The 17,677-nt window shown below is 46.8% G+C and overlaps 1 protein-coding gene across 1 annotated transcript in view; it reads right to left on the reverse strand.

Moving 5' to 3' along the window:
• SCRIB (scribble planar cell polarity protein) overlaps positions 1-17,677 on the reverse strand; it is a 195,589-nt gene that overhangs the window by 74,487 nt on the left and 103,425 nt on the right. The window contains exons 24-27 of the mRNA XM_063450950.1: positions 13,709-13,825; positions 6,691-6,879; positions 4,671-4,790; positions 4,531-4,587 (exon numbers count right to left, since the gene is read on the reverse strand). Of these exons, the coding sequence (XP_063307020.1) occupies positions 4,531-4,587; positions 4,671-4,790; positions 6,691-6,879; positions 13,709-13,825 (483 nt within the window). The remainder of the gene's footprint in view (positions 1-4,530; positions 4,588-4,670; positions 4,791-6,690; positions 6,880-13,708; positions 13,826-17,677) is intronic.

Genomic DNA, 17,677 nt, shown 5'->3' on the forward strand with positions numbered 1-17,677 from the left:
TATACCATAAAATGAGACCTCACAAATAAAGGAAGATGCAGTCATGGGGGTTCAGAGGCCATAGAGATGGGATACGGTACAGTTATAGGGGGTCAGAGGCCATAGAGATGGGATACGGTACAGTTATAGGGGGTCAGAGGCCATAGAGATGGGATACGGTACAGTTATAGGGGGTCAGAGGCCATAGAGATGGGATACGGTACAGTTATAGGGGTTCAGAGGCCATAGAGATGGGATACGGTACAGTTATAGGGGTTCAGAGGCTATAGAGATGGGATACGGTACAGTTATAGGGGTTCAGAGGCCATAGAGATGGGATACGGTACAGTTATAGGGGTTCAGAGGCCATAGAGATGGGATACAGTACAGTTATAGGGGTTCAGAGGCCATAGAGATGGGATACGGTACAGTTATAGGGGTTCAGAGGCTATAGAGATGGGATACGGTACAGTTATAGGGGTTCAGAGGCCATAGAGATGGGATACGGTACAGTTATAGGGGTTCAGAGGCCATAGAGATGGGATACAGTACAGTTATAGGGGTTCAGAGGCCATAGAGATGGGATACGGTACAGTTATAGGGGTTCAGAGGCCATAGAGATGGGATACGGTACAGTTATAGGGGTTCAGAGGCCATAGAGATGGGATACGGTACAGTTATAGGGGTTCAGAGGCCATAGAGATGGGATACAGTACAGTTATAGGGGTTCAGAGGCCATAGAGATGGGATACGGTACAGTTATAGGGGTTCAGAGGCCATAGAGATGGGATACGGTACAGTTATAGGGGTTCAGAGGCTATAGAGATGGGATACGGTACAGTTATAGGGGTTCAGAGGCTATAGAGATCGGATACAGTACAGTTATAGGGGTTCAGAGAATATAGAGATGGGATACGGTACAGTTATAGGGGTTCAGAGGCTATAGAGATCGGATACAGTACAGTTATAGGGGTTCAGAGGCTATAGAGATCGGATACAGTACAGTTATAGGGGTTCAGAGGCTATAGCGATCGGATACAGTACAGTTATAGGGGTTCAGAGGCCATAGAGATGGGATACGGTACAGTTATAGGGGGTTCAGAGGCTATAGAGATGGGATACAGCACAGTTATAGGAGTTCAGAGACTGTAGGGAATGGGATACGGCACAGTTAGGGGGGTTCAGAGACTGCAGAGGGTGGGATACGGCAAAGTTAGGGGGATTCAGAGACTGTAGAGGGTGGGATACGGCACAGTTAGGGGGGTTCAGAGACTGTAGAGGGTGGGATACGGCACAGTTAGGGGGGTTCAGAGACTGTAGAGGGTGGGATACGGCACAGTTAGGGGGGGTTGAGAGACTGCAGAGAGTGGGATACTGCACAGTTAAGGGGTTCAGAGACTGCAGAGGGTGGGATACAGCACAGTTAGGGGGGTTCAGAGACTGCAGAAAATGGGATACAGCCCATTTACAAAGATAACGCTGAGCTAAGATGAAATGAATGATGAGAACAGTTAACTAATCTCTTTCCTAATAATTCACAGTTCATTATGCAGCAGTGTTGTAATACGGAGACCAGACTGCAGTGTGAAAGTGATTAACCTATTATAAACTACCGCATGTCCTTTCTCTGTAAAATACTTGGTATTTCCTCCACTGCTATTTCAGATACCTAAGGGACTTCTTCACAGATCAATAAAAGAATACAACATGCTTTATATCATACTAAGGGCATTTTATGATTTAATTAAATATTATTTCTATATATTTAAAATTGCATCACATTGTATACGTTTGTCCTACCATTGTACAATGCTGCAGCATATGTTAGTGCTTTAAAAATATTTATAACTCTTCCTCTTTTTCTTGATCTGCTGTCTCCTTTAACCTTGCCAACAAAGGATTTCATTTACGTAACATTCGGAAGAGTTTGTTAATGTGACCCTAATCACATGCTTGGGACCAGGTGATGCGCAGGAGTATGGACAACCTCATACTTCCTTCCTGACCCCTGAAGCCCTGACCTTTGACCTGTTCAGCCAGTCTTTGACCTAGTTCCTATAATAACCTTCCATGTGTTTCTATATGTTAACCTGCCATGTGTTTTTTTCTGCTCAAACAAATTCCAACATTTTGAATTGCAATTTGTGGAATTTTGTGCTTTTGCACACCAGTCTTTTTTTTAATAACAGAACATATTTGAAGATGGTAAATTAAACAGATATACTTTAACATATGTTTAAGGGAGGGCAGAATATAATCAAAGATCATTTCTGAACATAAAGAAAAGAACTGGAGTGTTTGACATTAAATTGGTGAGAATAATGGCAAATAAATGCTACATGTATAATTAAATATATTTTGAAACTTAATATTTATTTAAAGCATTACAAATATCACGGAGTACTTGTTTTTTATTATAAAGGTATATGTGGATATGCAAAGAGAGTCTGTTTTCACAATTACTGGAATATCGCCTTAAAGGTGATTAAAAAAAACGCAAACAAATTATTATTGGTATTACTGATATTTATATAGCGTTTTACAATATTATAAAGGGGCAAACTTAAAGGATCACTATAGCGTCAGGAACACAAACACCCTACATCTAGCCCCCCTGGTCCCCTCATACCTCCATAAATATAGCAAAATCTTATTTTATTCAAGTCAGAAGCTTTAACTCTGCATGCTGTTTTCCTCAAAAAAAAAAAAACAAGCAGTCTGCTGACATAATCAGAAGTGGTAGCCTGATCCAATCACAGTGCTTCCCCATAGGATTGGCTGAGAATGACAAGGAGGCAGATCAGGGGCAGAGCCAGCATGATTCAAACTCAGCCCCGGCCAATCAGCATCTCCTCATAGAGACGAATTGAATCAATGAATCTCTATGCGGAAAGTTCAGTGTCTGCATGCAGAGGGAGGAAATACTGAATGTTTGGATGCATTTTAGGCAGCCATGACCCAGGAAGGATCTCTAACAGCCATCTGAGGAGTGGCCAGTGAAGTTATCCCTAGGGCTGTAATGTAAACACTGCATTTTCTCTGAAAAGACAGTGTTTACAGGAAAAAGCCTGAATGATTCTACTCACCAGAACAAATTCAATAAGCTGTAGTCGTTCTGGTGGCTATAGTGACCCTTTAACAATTACCACTCCTAACTTGTGAGTTTAATACCGACAGAGGATTTTGCATTTTATATTATCTTTATTATTATCTAGGAGTGCTTCTTTTGTCTCTTTTTGTCTCCTATTTGCAGATGCCATCAGTGTATACTTACAGGTTGCAAGTATATGCACATGTATTTTCATTGTGGGTTAACATTATTTCCACTATTCATGCATTAACATCGAAACAAGCACTTTTGCTACAATAGAGCACTCGAGGTGTCCTTTTAAATCTTGCGCACCAGCACTTTTATTATAACTGTATCCTAATATAACAGAATATTTTGTTCTTTCGATTTCGTCCGCACAATTTGTTGTGAGCAGTCTTCTACTTCACTTTTTTTTCTAATTATGTAGATTTCTACAGATTTATGTAGACTCTCGTGGCATATCCACATATACCTTTATAATAGAAAAACACTAAGTGATATATTTAATGCTTTAAATAAAGTTTTAAAAGATATTCATTATTCATGCATCATTTGTTTGTTACTTTTTGCCATTATTTTCACCCATTTAATGTCATTGGCAATGATTAAGTGGATGTATTTGTCACTATAAGGCACAGCTGTTCTTCTATCATGTTTTAACAATGACGCCATTTGTGAATGAGTTTGCCTTAATCAGTGTGTAAGCGTATTGCTGTATGGGGGGTATATATCCTCCCTGATATTTACTGGGCGCAGTGACACCCAGTGACTATTGCTGTACGGGGATATATCCTCCCTGGTATTTACTGGGCGCAGTGACACCCAGTGACTATTGCTGTACGGGGATATATCCTCCCTGGTATTTACTGGGCGCAGTGACACCCAGTGACTATTGCTCTATGGGGATATATCCTCCCTGGTATTTACTGGGCGCAGTGACACCCAGTGACTATTGCTGTATGGGGGATATATTCTCCCTGGTATTTACTGGGCGCAGTGACACCCAGTGACTATTGCTGTATGGGGATATATCCTCCCTGGTATTTACTGGACGCAGTGAGACCCAGTGACTATTGCTGTATGGGGATATATCCTCCCTGGTATTTACTGGGCGCAGTGACACCCAGTGACTATTTTTCTATGGGGATATATCCTCCCTGGTATTTACTGGGCGCAGTGACACCCAGTGACTATTGCTGTATGGGGGGATATATTCTCCCTGGTATTTACTGGGCGCAGTGACACCCAGTGACTATTGCTGTATGCGGATATATTCTCCCTGGTATTTACTGGACGCAGTGACACCCAGTGACTATTGCTGTATGGGGATATATTCTCCATGGTATTTACTGGACGCAGTGACACCCCGTGACTTTTGCTGTGATACACTGTGGCGGGCTGGCTCGTATGGCACATGGAAACATTTTAATGGATGAGATGTCAGATGAGGGCGCTCTCACCACTTTCTCCATGTCCTCTCTCTCCCACTGCGTCACCTCGTGGAGCATTTCCTTCTCCTGCTAGAGAGGAGCAGAGAGTCACCAATGCCCCTTATCCAAAGCATATCACAATGTCCAACTGGAACCTAATGGCCTCTCACCTTCTGCATTCGCTCCGTCTCCTCTGGACTCAGGTCTCTGTCTATTGAAGAGATGCTCTCCATGCTGTTCTTCCTTCCAAGACCGCTGGCAAACGGATTGGCTATTACCCCAGGAGAGGCCTGAAAAAAAGAAAGATGGCAATTTGGGCTAACAGGAAGGAGGGAAAAGTGTGTGGGAACAAACTCAGCCGGACTGACATGGGGGAGGGCCAGTGTGTGGGAACAAACTCAGCCAGAATGACATGGGGGAGGGCCAGTGTGTGGGAACAAACTCAGCCAGACTGACATGGGGAGGGCAAGTGTGTGGGTGCAAACTCAGCCGGACTGACATGGGGGAGGGCCAGTGTGTGGGAACAAACTCAGCCAGACTGACATGGGGAGGGCCAGTGTGTGGGAACAAACTCAGCCAGACTGACATGGGGAGGGCAAGTGTGTGGGAACAAACTCAGCCAGACTGACATGGGGGAGGGAAAGTGTGTGGGAACAAACTCAGCCGGACTGAGATGGGGGAGGGCCAGTGTGTGGGAACAAACTCAGCCGGACTGACATGGGGGAGGGGCAGTGTGTGGGAACAAACTCAGCCGGACTGACATGGGGGAGGGCCAGTGTGTGGGAACAAACTCAGCCGGACTGACATGGGGGAGGGCCAGTGTGTGGGAACAAACTCAGCCGGACTGACATGGGGGAGGGCCAGTGTGTGGGAACAAACTCAGCCGGACTGACATGGGGGAGGGGCAGTGTGTGGGAACAAACTGAGCCAGACTGACATGGGGGAGGGCCAGTGTGTGGGAACAAACTCAGCCGGACTGACATGGGGGAGGGCCAGTGTGTGGGAACAAACTCAGCAGGACTGACATGGGGAGGGCAAGTGTGTGGGTGCAAACTCAGCCGGACTGACATGGGGGAGGGCCAGTGTGTGGGAACAAACTCAGCCAGACTGACATGGGGAGGGCAAGTGTGTGGGAACAAACTCAGCCAGACTGACATGGGGGAGGGCCAGTGTGTGGGAATAAACTCAGCCAGACTGACATGGGGGAGGGCCAATGTGTGGGAACAAACTCAGCCGGACTGAGATGGGGGAGGGGCAGTGTGTGGGAACAAACTCAGCCGGACTGACATGGGGGAGGGCCAGTGTGTGGGAACAAACTCAGCCGGACTGACATGGGGGAGGGCCAGTGTGTGGGAACAAACTCAGCCGGACTGACATGGGGGAGGGCCAGTGTGTGGGAACAAACTCAGCCAGACTGACATGGGGAAGGGGCAGAATGTGGGAACAAACTCAGACAGACTGACATGGGGGAGGGCCAGTGTGTGGGAACAAACTCAGCCGGACTGACATGGGGGAGGGGCAGTGTGTGGGAACAAACTGAGCCAGACTGACATGGGGGAGGGCCAGTGTGTGGGAACAAACTCAGCCGGACTGACATGGGGGAGGGCCAGTGTGTGGGAACAAACTCAGCAGGACTGACATGGGGCAGGGAGGGGCAGGGAGGGGCAGTGTGTGGGAACAAACTCAGCCAGACTGACATGGGGGAGGGGCAGTGTGTGGGAACAAACTCAGCCAGACTGACATGGGGGAGGGCCAGTGTGTGGGAACAAACTCAGCCGGACTGACATGGGGGAGGGCCAGTGTGTGGGAACAAACTCAGCCGGACTGACACGGGGAGGGGCCAGTGTGTGGGAACAAACTCAGCCGGACTGACATGGGGGAGGGCCAGTGTGTGGGAACAAACTCAGCCAGACTGACATGGGGGAGGGAGGGGCAGTGTGTGGGAACAAACTCAGCCGGACTGACATGGGGGAGGGCCAGTGTGTGGGAACAAACTCAGCCAGACTGACATGGGGGAGGGGAAGTGTGTGGGAACAAACTCAGCCGGACTGACATGGGGGAGGGGAAGTGTGTGGCAACAAACTCAGCCGGACTGACATGGGGGAGGGGAAGTGTGTGGGCGCAAACTCAGCCAGACTGGAACGCTAACACTTTGTTGACATTTTAACAGACTGGTACTTTCCATCTTACCTCTACAGACGTGGTGGCCATTGGGTCAAATCCATCACACACCAGAACGAGTAGTGTGTCGCCAACACCACGCAAAGCCTGAACAGCCTCTGTGTGTGTCATACCTAGCAGGCTTTGCTGGTTTACTTCCAGTATCCTCATCCCGACCTTCAGCCGCCCATCCCGAGCTGCTGCACCAGTGGAGCTGACCTGTTCCAGAGAGGAGTATGATTAGAGGAGCATTCTTGTCATGTGATCTGAGGGTGAAATGACCCTAACACCTCGCCTTCACATCACTCCAGGACAAGTGTTTTTTTTTTTTTCATGTTTTCACAGTGTCAGGCTTTGATAAAATTATATGAATATCAGATCCTTTGATTTATCAATTCTTCATTAAAGATAATTTTACAACATAACAGGAGAATATTTTGCATTAAACGCTCTTTCTAAACTCTAGCAGCACAGATCATAACAAGAAAAAACAACTAATAGAAAACGGTCTATTAGAGGGTATATAAGGCCCTCACATCTCTAACCCCTTCTCTGTCTTTGCTGCTCCTGCTGTGCAAGGGTCAGAGTACTTTCTTCTCTTGAGACTTATTTTACCTATATACACTGTGACCCATGGCCTCTATGCAGGGTTGACACCCCCCCATCCCCCACATGCCATAGGTACCATGGGTCCAGAGGCAATCAATATATGGAGTGACCCCCATATGCATTAACAGGTTTGTCGCAGAGGTACAGCTTCACTGAACAACTGGGGTAAACAGTGAAGAACTGGGGTCTGATTTATAGGCCTGGCTGGCGAATAGTACAAAGGTGAACCTCTCAGTAGTACCTATCACACCTGACTGTGACACTACAGGGCTGACCCTCCTTTTTTGGTATCGGATGCAGTCATGGTCTTCCATTCTCTAAATGGAAACCCCCTTGTTAAACTGTTGACCGCTGGTGCCGGTCATTTTAGAGGGTGTCCCCTTCTCTCCTCTGGCACTCCTCCCTACTTATACAAAAAGAGAAGTCCTGCGCTTAAGCAGCAAGGACTACAACACACATCAGCCCCAATATATAGTAAAAACCAAAGAAAAGAAAATGTTACTTGCGCTTTCTCCTTAATCCCTATGTATATTTAGACAAATGGAGGTCATTTAGTTGCTCCAATGGCCATTGGAGGAATGCCCGCCTGCCAACGTCAAGGCAGACCCCCCTAAGCGGGTCCTAACACTGACCCTTCAGCCTGCTTCCTTGAGCTTCTGGCAAAGATATCTCTAATGAGACAGAAAGGGGTATTTTTTATATACACCCCTATACTTATTAACCCTTAATAGGGAACACATGGGATGGGTAGCAGCATTGTAACCAGGCTGTGTGATGCAAAGTAAATGCATATATACATAGGGATTAAGGAGAAAGCGCAAGTAACATTTTCTTTTCTTTGGTTTTTACTCCTCCCTACTTGCCTCCTGTGGCGAAACCGACCTCGCCACGTGGCCTTGGAGGGGGCTGCTTGCCCGCCTCTTGCCTTTGGACTATGGCCCTGGGAGATTGGGCCCTTTTACAAAACGTATTCGGCCCTAACAGAGTGCATGTCACTCATTCTGGCCCTTTAAACACAGTGGGGCCATTCGGTACTTGCCCTGTGTGAGCAGTGATACCCCCAGATAGCTATGCCATAGAGCCTATTCATATAATTGAAAGACTATGGGAAAGACTTTGGCTCCATGGCAATTAAACTGTATTTGTGTGGTCTGCGTGCCATTCACCTAATAATGTGCACGCAGACCTGAGCTATCTGGGTATCTGTTACATGTCTATGTTTAATGTATAAAAAGTAACTTTATATATTTTAAAACATAATCCTGTATTTAGGTCCCCACATGTGTAATGGAGTTTTGTCTTTGACCTGGGAGATAATTGGATTACTTCTCCAATTATCTCCAGGGCAGAAGGGAGGAAGCCAGGATGCATTGTGGGGATGATTTACTTTTACTGTTTGAGCCAGATTAAAATACTGCCAGCCAGGGGGAACAAAAGATACTTTTACTAACTTTTGAACCCCTGGTCTGATTCATGCCATTTTTTTATATGTTGTTCCCCTGAATGGATTGATTGTGGATATGTATTTTTATGTGAATGTGATGTATGGTTTTAAAGTTACAGAGTATGTGTGGAAACTGTATTTTTACTGTATGTAATAATTATGGTAATTGCTTATCTGAGGGGAGGGGATGTGTGGGTTGTACTGTTACTTGATTGGTTGTTTTATGCCTCCCCCTGGGTGTGTCCTGTATGTGCACAACTTTAATAAAAAGCAGGCTGGGTGTTCCAGACCTCAGATTCTGCTTGACCCTCAAACCGATGTGTCGTCTCGTTTTTGGGGGGAATTGGATTGTATGCTGACTCCAGGAGTGTAAGCGGATTGTATGCTTTTCCTGTTCGGCTGATTCCAGGGTTCGTGTGTTTCCAGTTCGGGAGTTTCCAGAATTCATACAGTTTGCAGTTCGGGAGATTGGTGGATTGATGTAGCTGCTGGTCTATGGAAAAGGGGGATATCGCCTTGTAAGTGAAACGGTCCGTTACACCTCCATATTACTCCACCAGGTTGTGAATACCTACTTCTGGGTGAGCCACAGTTGTACTAGAAACATGGCACCCAGTGCTTCCACATGTACTGCTACCTCTAAAGTCTACTCTGTCTCTTACAGACAGGATGCTCTTGCTGCACTGAACCATGGGCGATTCACCTCCGTCCACCCAGGACTTCCAGGTAATAGCTAATGCTGCCATTTCAGCATCGGTTTAGAAAGCACTCAACACATTCTGTAACTATAATCCCTCCACTCGGCCCCTGGTCACACATTCTGTAACTATAATCCCTCCACTCGGCCCCTGGTCACACATTCTGTAACTATAATCCCTCCACTCGGCCCCTGGTCACACATTCTGTAACTATAATCCCTCCACTAGGCCCCTGGTGACACATTCTGTAACTATAATCCCTCCACTCGGCCCCTGGTCACACATTCTGTAACTATAATCCCTCCACTCGGGCCCCTGGTCACACATTCTGTAACTATAATCCCTCCTCTAGGCCCCTGGTCACACATGCTCGCAGAGGCCGCTGGTCAGGGGGCAACCGCGCCATATGAGCCGAACGAGGCAAAGGGCTAAAAGACCTCCATGGGTAATGTACCGGTGACCAAACAACACTGAAGAAGAGCATGCTCAATTTCAAAGGAAAGGCTCCTCTTAAGCGGCTTAACCCCTTAAGGACACATGACATGTGTGACATGTCATGATCCCATTTTATTCCAGAAGTTTGGTCCTTAAGGGGTTAAGCAAGTGGAGACACAGGAACTCTCACATCTCCCTCATTGGCTGCAGTACATGAGTGGCGAGTGGATTGCTCTAACTCTAAGGAGGAAGAGGGGCAAGATTTGCCATGGCAGATACCCGCTACGTCAGGGAGTTTCTAGTGGACGATTCATCATGCAAGAAGGACTCCCACAAGACATTGGGTAACAAGGTAGACTAAATGTTCCTCGACTCTCATGGGCTACCACTCTTGGAACACCATAATGGTTGCCTTAGTGGTGCCTGCCGAACCATCTGGCTCAATTTATCCACTTTTGGCTACAAAAGCCGCTGGAAAAGGAGTTGCGCACATGCCTTCTGCCGAGTGTTGTGGCCTGCTGCTCCCAGATAAGACTGCGCACACCCCCAAGTTCGATATCACGGTAGTGGGTTTTATGTCCCGGATGGAACGTGACCCCCATGAGGGAATCAAAAAGAGCTTTAAAGAGGACCAAGATAAGATGTTTAATATGCTCGGTCCTCTTTCTTCGTGGACTTCGTGGACCTGGCTTTTTCACAAGACACTCTTTTGGAGTCCGAAGACATCCAAAAATGGGCTAAGCGTTCAATCTGCATGCTTGGCAATATGAATACTGCCTTTTGTACCGAACGGCGCAAGGCTGCACTGCTGAAAACAGCTCCTGGACTTGGGGAAGAAGGAGATAGGGCCGTGGAACCAATTAACTCTTGTTTGGAGAACCATTCATCACGGAATTAAAGAAACACATGTATCTTTTCACCACTCAGAGTAAGGTTCTGTGGCGAAACCAACCTCGCCACTGTGAACTGGAGAATCCTGGTTGTTAGCCTCCTGCCCTGTGACTATGGCCCTGCAGGTTAAACCTTTTATTTTCCCTGCAGAAAGGCATATTCATGCGTTTCTGCCAGGGTGTTCGGTAGATTTGATCTACCGAACAAACTGACGAATGCGCGACCACCTGGGAGCTGGAGTGTGCCTTTAATTTACCTCCCTGAAGCTGCGGATAACTGCAGCTTAATTGACGAATCCAGGGTGGTCTTTGTTCGGTTGCCGACCACGAGGCGGCGGCCATTTTAATCATGCGAAAGACCAGCGGTGTTCGGCGAGGATTCTATGGAACTAAAAACGGACACGGACACGGTCGCCTGGTTCCTATTCGTACAAGTTTAACCGAACACCGGCATTCGGTATTTTGTATATGAGAATATGTGTTAACCCAGATAGCCATGCCATGGAGCCTATTCGTGGGATTAAAGACTTTGGCTCCATGGCGATTAAACTGTATTTGTGTGGTCTGAGTGCCATTCACCTAATAATGTGCAATCAGACCTGAGCTATCTGGGGATGTGTGACATGTCTGTGTTTTATGTATAAAAGGTAACTGTGTATTTTAAGGTGTTTCACTGTATTTTGTGTCCCATGTGTGTAATGGAGTTTTGCCTCTGTCCTGGGAGATAATTGAATTACTTCTCTAATTATCTTCAGGATAGAGGGAGGAGATCAAGATGCATTGTGGGAATGTTTTACTGCTGTGTGTCTGTAATTGGTTTATGTCTGTCCTTTGTTACAGTCTTCCATTTGGTCCCCTAGGGGAGTGTCCACCAGGTGGGAGACCTGCATAAATACTGGGCAGGTAGCCCTGAGTAAATGAGTTCCTGCTTAACCCTCAAAGCGATGTGTCGTCTCGTTCTTTGGGGGAATTGGATTGTATGCTGACTGCCAGGAGTGTAAGTGGATTGTATGCTTTTACTGTTCGGCTGATTCCAGGGTTCGTGTGTTTGCAGTTCGGGAGTTGAATTCGTACAGTTTGCAGTTCGGGAGATTGGTGACTGCAGTAGCTGCTGGTCTATGGGAAAGGGGATTATCGCCTAAACAGTTTTTATCACCTTCTGAGCGAAACGGTCCGTTACAGGTTCAAATTAAGAAGCAAGTGTTTTGCTCATCTCCAGGCCTTTTCTGGAACAACGGCCCCAGAACACACGTTCCTTCCTCCTCCCTATCGGCACGAGCTAATTTCCATAAAGGCACAATCAGGGCCAGAAACTTACATATCAAAGGCCGTGGACGCTATTCCAGAGGTTCGTTATCCTTCAAATCTGCCTTCTACCGATTTAACCGCAGGCAGGTTATCCCTCTCCAATCTCCACAGATTATTGGATTCTCCAGATGGTTAGAGGCATTAGTTCGTTCGAGTAATGAATTCCACTCTACTCCCACACAAACTTGTTGTCCTCCTCCCTTGCAGGTGGCCGAGAAACCCCAAATCCTCATCGATGAAAGGGGCAGAACAACTCGCACCGGACTGCACAGGTCTTTTTCAGCATCATCTTTGGGGTCAAGAAGAAGACAGCAGACTATCGCCCTGTCATCAACTGACATCAGGTCAACGGCTTTGAGGTGTAACGCCACTTCAAGATGGAAGGTATCCATCTCCTACTGTATATTCTCCTCGCAAACAACTGGTTCACTCGTCTCGACCTAAAGGATGTGTACCTCTTGGTCCCCACCATGCTGGATTGTCGTCGCTTACCAAACTTAATTTAGCAAGACCGTCCTTGCCAGTACACGTGTCTGCCTTTCAGTTCCGCACCATGGTGTTTCACAAAGTTCCTGAAACGAGTTATGGCTCACCTTCGATCCAAGGGTGGAAAACATTCTGATATTATGCAATTCTGTCTCCAGACATTTTTTTTTTCACTTTCGAGTCGTTAGGCTTCATGGTGAACAGAGACTTTTTTTTCCCTTTCTCCATCCTATGTGGTAATGGTCCAGTTTCTTGGTTTTGAGATTCGGTGAGGTACATCTACACGTCACCTCACACACACAGAACCAACAATACTGAAACTACATTTTTCATCTCCCAGCAACCTCCAGGTACTGACTGAAGCTTGGAAGATACTCCACCTCATTTATTCTTACTTTGTTACCATATTATCATTTGCTACTCGAGCATTGTAACTTTCGTGCAAGCAGATTTTTATTATTCTCATTGTTTTTCACCAATATTTCATGTACACAGTTTTAATATTTTGGGTGATGGAATTTGGTTGGTAAACTTTTCAATCATATACAAATGTTTATTCTACGCTCCCCCTCTCTTTCCTTTGCTCCTCCTAGCTTTAAACATCTTCATATAACGTTCATATCTCCATTTCTGCCTTTTAGGCCTCACCTCGCACTCGCAGAACAAACAATACTGAATCTCTCCATTAATTCTCAGGAGTTCTGTAGTTTTGCTTAATTTAGTTATGTTCATACTTTGCGATGCCTTTCACTAATTTTGTTTTGTTTTTTCAGTGAGATTCGCCTTCGTTATCTAGCAAGTTCTCCTGTATCACGGTTTGACAGAAGTCCCCTGTTCCGGATTTGAAATTTTGGTCTCTGTTAGCAATGTTTTAGTCATTTGTTGTATACCTTGTACACATGTTATATTGTGCTATAGTTAGATGTTAGTCTAACAGACTGTATTATATTGGTTGTTTTTTCGTTTTATAATCTGTGCTGCTGGAGTTTAGGAAAGAGCATTTAATGCAAAATATTCTCCTCCTGTCATTACTGGAATTAAGATTATAGGTACACTACGTTAGCACAATCTACAATTATCCATCTCTATTTGATTAACACTGGGAACCACACATTACTTGCTGAATGGGCTTATTGGAAGCCACAATGAGGCCAGGGTATGTCCAACTCCGCTTTTACCTTTGAGATAAAGATGCCTTCGTCTGTGGGATCAAGAGGATTCCCAGGGTGACCCTTCGCACCTCCACGAATACTGATTCCCAGCTTCTCACCAGGGCCCTTGATAATGCATATCTCCTATGGGCAGAAAGCAAACATGCTGCCACCACTCAGTGCCTTCTATCATTGTTAGACAGTAACTATACTCCTGGTACATAGAACCCAATACTACACAATCTCTGTACCTCTACTCCCACCACTCGGCCCCTGGTCACACATTCTGTAACTATAATCCCTCCACTCGGCCCCTGGTCACACATTCTGTAACTATAATCCCTCCACTCGGCCCCTGGTAACACATTCTGTAACTATAATCCCTCCACTCGGCCCCTGGTAACACATTCTGTAACTATAATCCCTCCACTCGGCCCCTTGTAACACATTCTGTAACTATAATCCCTCCACTCGGCCCCTGGTAACACATTCTGTAAGTATACTCCCTCCACTCGGCCCCTGGTAACACATTCTGTAACTATAATCCCTCCACTCGGCCCCTGGTAACACATTCTGTAACTATAATCCCTCCACTCGGCCCCTGGTAACACATTCTGTAACTATAATCCCTCCACTCGGCCCCTGGTAACACATTCTGTAGCTATAATCCCACCACTCTTCTGTAGCTATAATCCCACCCCTTGTAACACATTCTGTAACTATAATCCCTCCGCTCGGCCCCTTGTAACACATTCTGTAACTATAATCCCTCCACTCGGCCCCTGGTAACACATTCTGTAACTATAATCCCTCCACTCGGCCCCTGGTAACACATTCTGTAACTATAATCCCTCCACTCGGCCCCTGGTAACACATTCTGTAGCTATAATCCCTCCACTCGGCCCCTGGTAACACAATCTGTAACTATAATCCCTCCACTCGGCCCCTGGTAACACATTCTGTAACTATAATCCCTCCACTTGGCCCCTGGTCACACATTCTGTAACTATAATCCCTCCACTCGGCCCCTGGTAACACATTCTGTAACTATAATCCCTCCACTCGGCCCCTGGTAACACATTCTGTAACTATAATCCCACCACTCGGCCCCTGGTCACACATTCTGTAACTATAATCCCTCCACTTGGGCCCCTGGTAACACATTCTGTAACTATAATCCCTCCACTCGGCCCCTGGCAACACATTCTGTAGCTATAATCCCTCCACTCGGCCCCTGGTGACACATTCTGTAAGTATACTCCCTCCACTCGGCCCCTGGTAACACATTCTGTAAGTATACTCCCTCCACTCGGCCCCTGATAACACATTCTGTAACTATAATCCCTCCACTCGGCCCCTGGTAACATATTCTGTAACTATAATCCCTCCACTCGGCCCCTGGTAACACATTCTGTAAGTATACTCCCTCCACTCGGCCCCTGGTCACACATTCTGTAGCTATAATCCCTCCACTCGGCCCCTGGTAACACAATCTGTAACTATAATCCCTCCACTCGGCCCCTGGTAACACATTCTGTAACTATAATCCCTCCACTCGGCCCCTGGTAACACATTCTGTAACTATAATCCCTCCACTCGGCCCCTGGTGACACATTCTGTAACTATAATCCCTCCAATCGGCCCCTGGTCACACATTCTGTAGCTATAATCCCTCCACTCGGCCCCTGGTAACACATTCTGTAGCTATAATCCCTCCACTCGGCCCCTGGTAACACATTCTGTAACTATAATCCCTCCACTAGGCCCCTGGCAACACATTCTGCAGCGATAATCCCTCCACTCGGCCCCTGGCAACACATTCTGTAACTATAATCCCTCCACTAGGCCCCTGGTAACACATTCTGTAACTATAATCCCTCCACTCGGGCCCTGGTCACACATTCTGTAACTATAATCCCTCCACTCGGCCTCTGGCAACACATTCTGTAGCTATAATCCCTCCACTCGGCCCCTGGTCACACATTCTGTAACTATAATCCCTTCACTCGGCCCCTGGCCACACATTCTGTAGCTATAATCCCTCCACTCGGCCCCTGGTAACACATTCTGTAGCTATAATCCCTCCACTCGGCCCCTGGTAAGACATTCTGTAACTATAATCCCTCCACTCGGCCCCTGGTAACACATTCTGTAACTATACTCCCTCCACTTGGCCCCTGGTAACACATTCTGTAACTATAATCCCTCCACTCGGCCCCTGGTAACACATTCTGTAACTATAATCCCTCCACTCGGCCCCTTGTAACACATTCTGTAACTATAATCCCTCCACTCGGCCCCTGGTAACACATTCTGTAAGTATACTCCCTCCACTCGGCCCCTGGTAACACATTCTGTAACTATAATCCCTCCACTCGGCCCCTGGTAACACATTCTGTAACTATAATCCCTCCACTCGGCCCCTGGTAACACATTCTGTAACTATAATCCCTCCACTCGGCCCCTGGTAACACATTCTGTAGCTATAATCCCACCACTCTTCTGTAGCTATAATCCCACCCCTTGTAACACATTCTGTAACTATAATCCCTCCGCTCGGCCCCTTGTAACACATTCTGTAACTATAATCCCTCCACTCGGCCCCTGGTAACACATTCTGTAACTATAATCCCTCCACTCGGCCCCTGGTAACACATTCTGTAACTATAATCCCTCCACTCGGCCCCTGGTAACACATTCTGTAGCTATAATCCCTCCACTCGGCCCCTGGTAACACAATCTGTAACTATAATCCCTCCACTCGGCCCCTGGTAACACATTCTGTAACTATAATCCCTCCACTCGGCCCCTGGTAACACATTCTGTAACTATAATCCCACCACTCGGCCCCTGGTCACACATTCTGTAACTATAATCCCTCCACTTGGGCCCCTGGTAACACATTCTGTAACTATAATCCCTCCACTCGGCCCCTGGCAACACATTCTGTAGCTATAATCCCTCCACTCGGCCCCTGGTGACACATTCTGTAAGTATACTCCCTCCACTCGGCCCCTGGTAACACATTCTGTAAGTATACTCCCTCCACTCGGCCCCTGATAACACATTCTGTAACTATAATCCCTCCACTCGGCCCCTGGTAACATATTCTGTAACTATAATCCCTCCACTCGGCCCCTGGTAACACATTCTGTAAGTATACTCCCTCCACTCGGCCCCTGGTCACACATTCTGTAGCTATAATCCCTCCACTCGGCCCCTGGTAACACAATCTGTAACTATAATCCCTCCACTCGGCGCCTGGTAACACATTCTGTAACTATAATCCCTCCACTCGGCCCCTGGTAACACATTCTGTAACTATAATCCCTCCACTCGGCCCCTGGTGACACATTCTGTAACTATAATCCCTCCAATCGGCCCCTGGTCACACATTCTGTAGCTATAATCCCTCCACTCGGCCCCTGGTAACACATTCTGTAGCTATAATCCCTCCACTCGGCCCCTGGTAACACATTCTGTAACTATAATCCCTCCACTAGGCCCCTGGCAACACATTCTGCAGCGATAATCCCTCCACTCGGCCCCTGGCAACACATTCTGTAACTATAATCCCTCCACTAGGCCCCTGGTAACACATTCTGTAACTATAATCCCTCCACTCGGGCCCTGGTCACACATTCTGTAACTATAATCCCTCCACTCGGCCTCTGGCAACACATTCTGTAGCTATAATCCCTCCACTCGGCCCCTGGTCACACATTCTGTAACTATAATCCCTTCACTCGGCCCCTGGCCACACATTCTGTAGCTATAATCCCTCCACTCGGCCCCTGGTAACACATTCTGTAGCTATAATCCCTCCACTCGGCCCCTGGTAAGACATTCTGTAACTATAATCCCTCCACTCGGCCCCTGGTAACACATTCTGTAACTATACTCCCTCCACTTGGCCCCTGGTAACACATTCTGTAACTATACTCCCTCCACTCGGCCCCTGGTAACACATTCTGTAACTATAATCCCTCCACTCGG

Source organism: Pelobates fuscus, chromosome 4 (genome assembly GCF_036172605.1).
Source record: "Pelobates fuscus isolate aPelFus1 chromosome 4, aPelFus1.pri, whole genome shotgun sequence".
In the NCBI taxonomy this organism is placed as follows: Eukaryota; Metazoa; Chordata; class Amphibia; order Anura; family Pelobatidae; genus Pelobates; species Pelobates fuscus.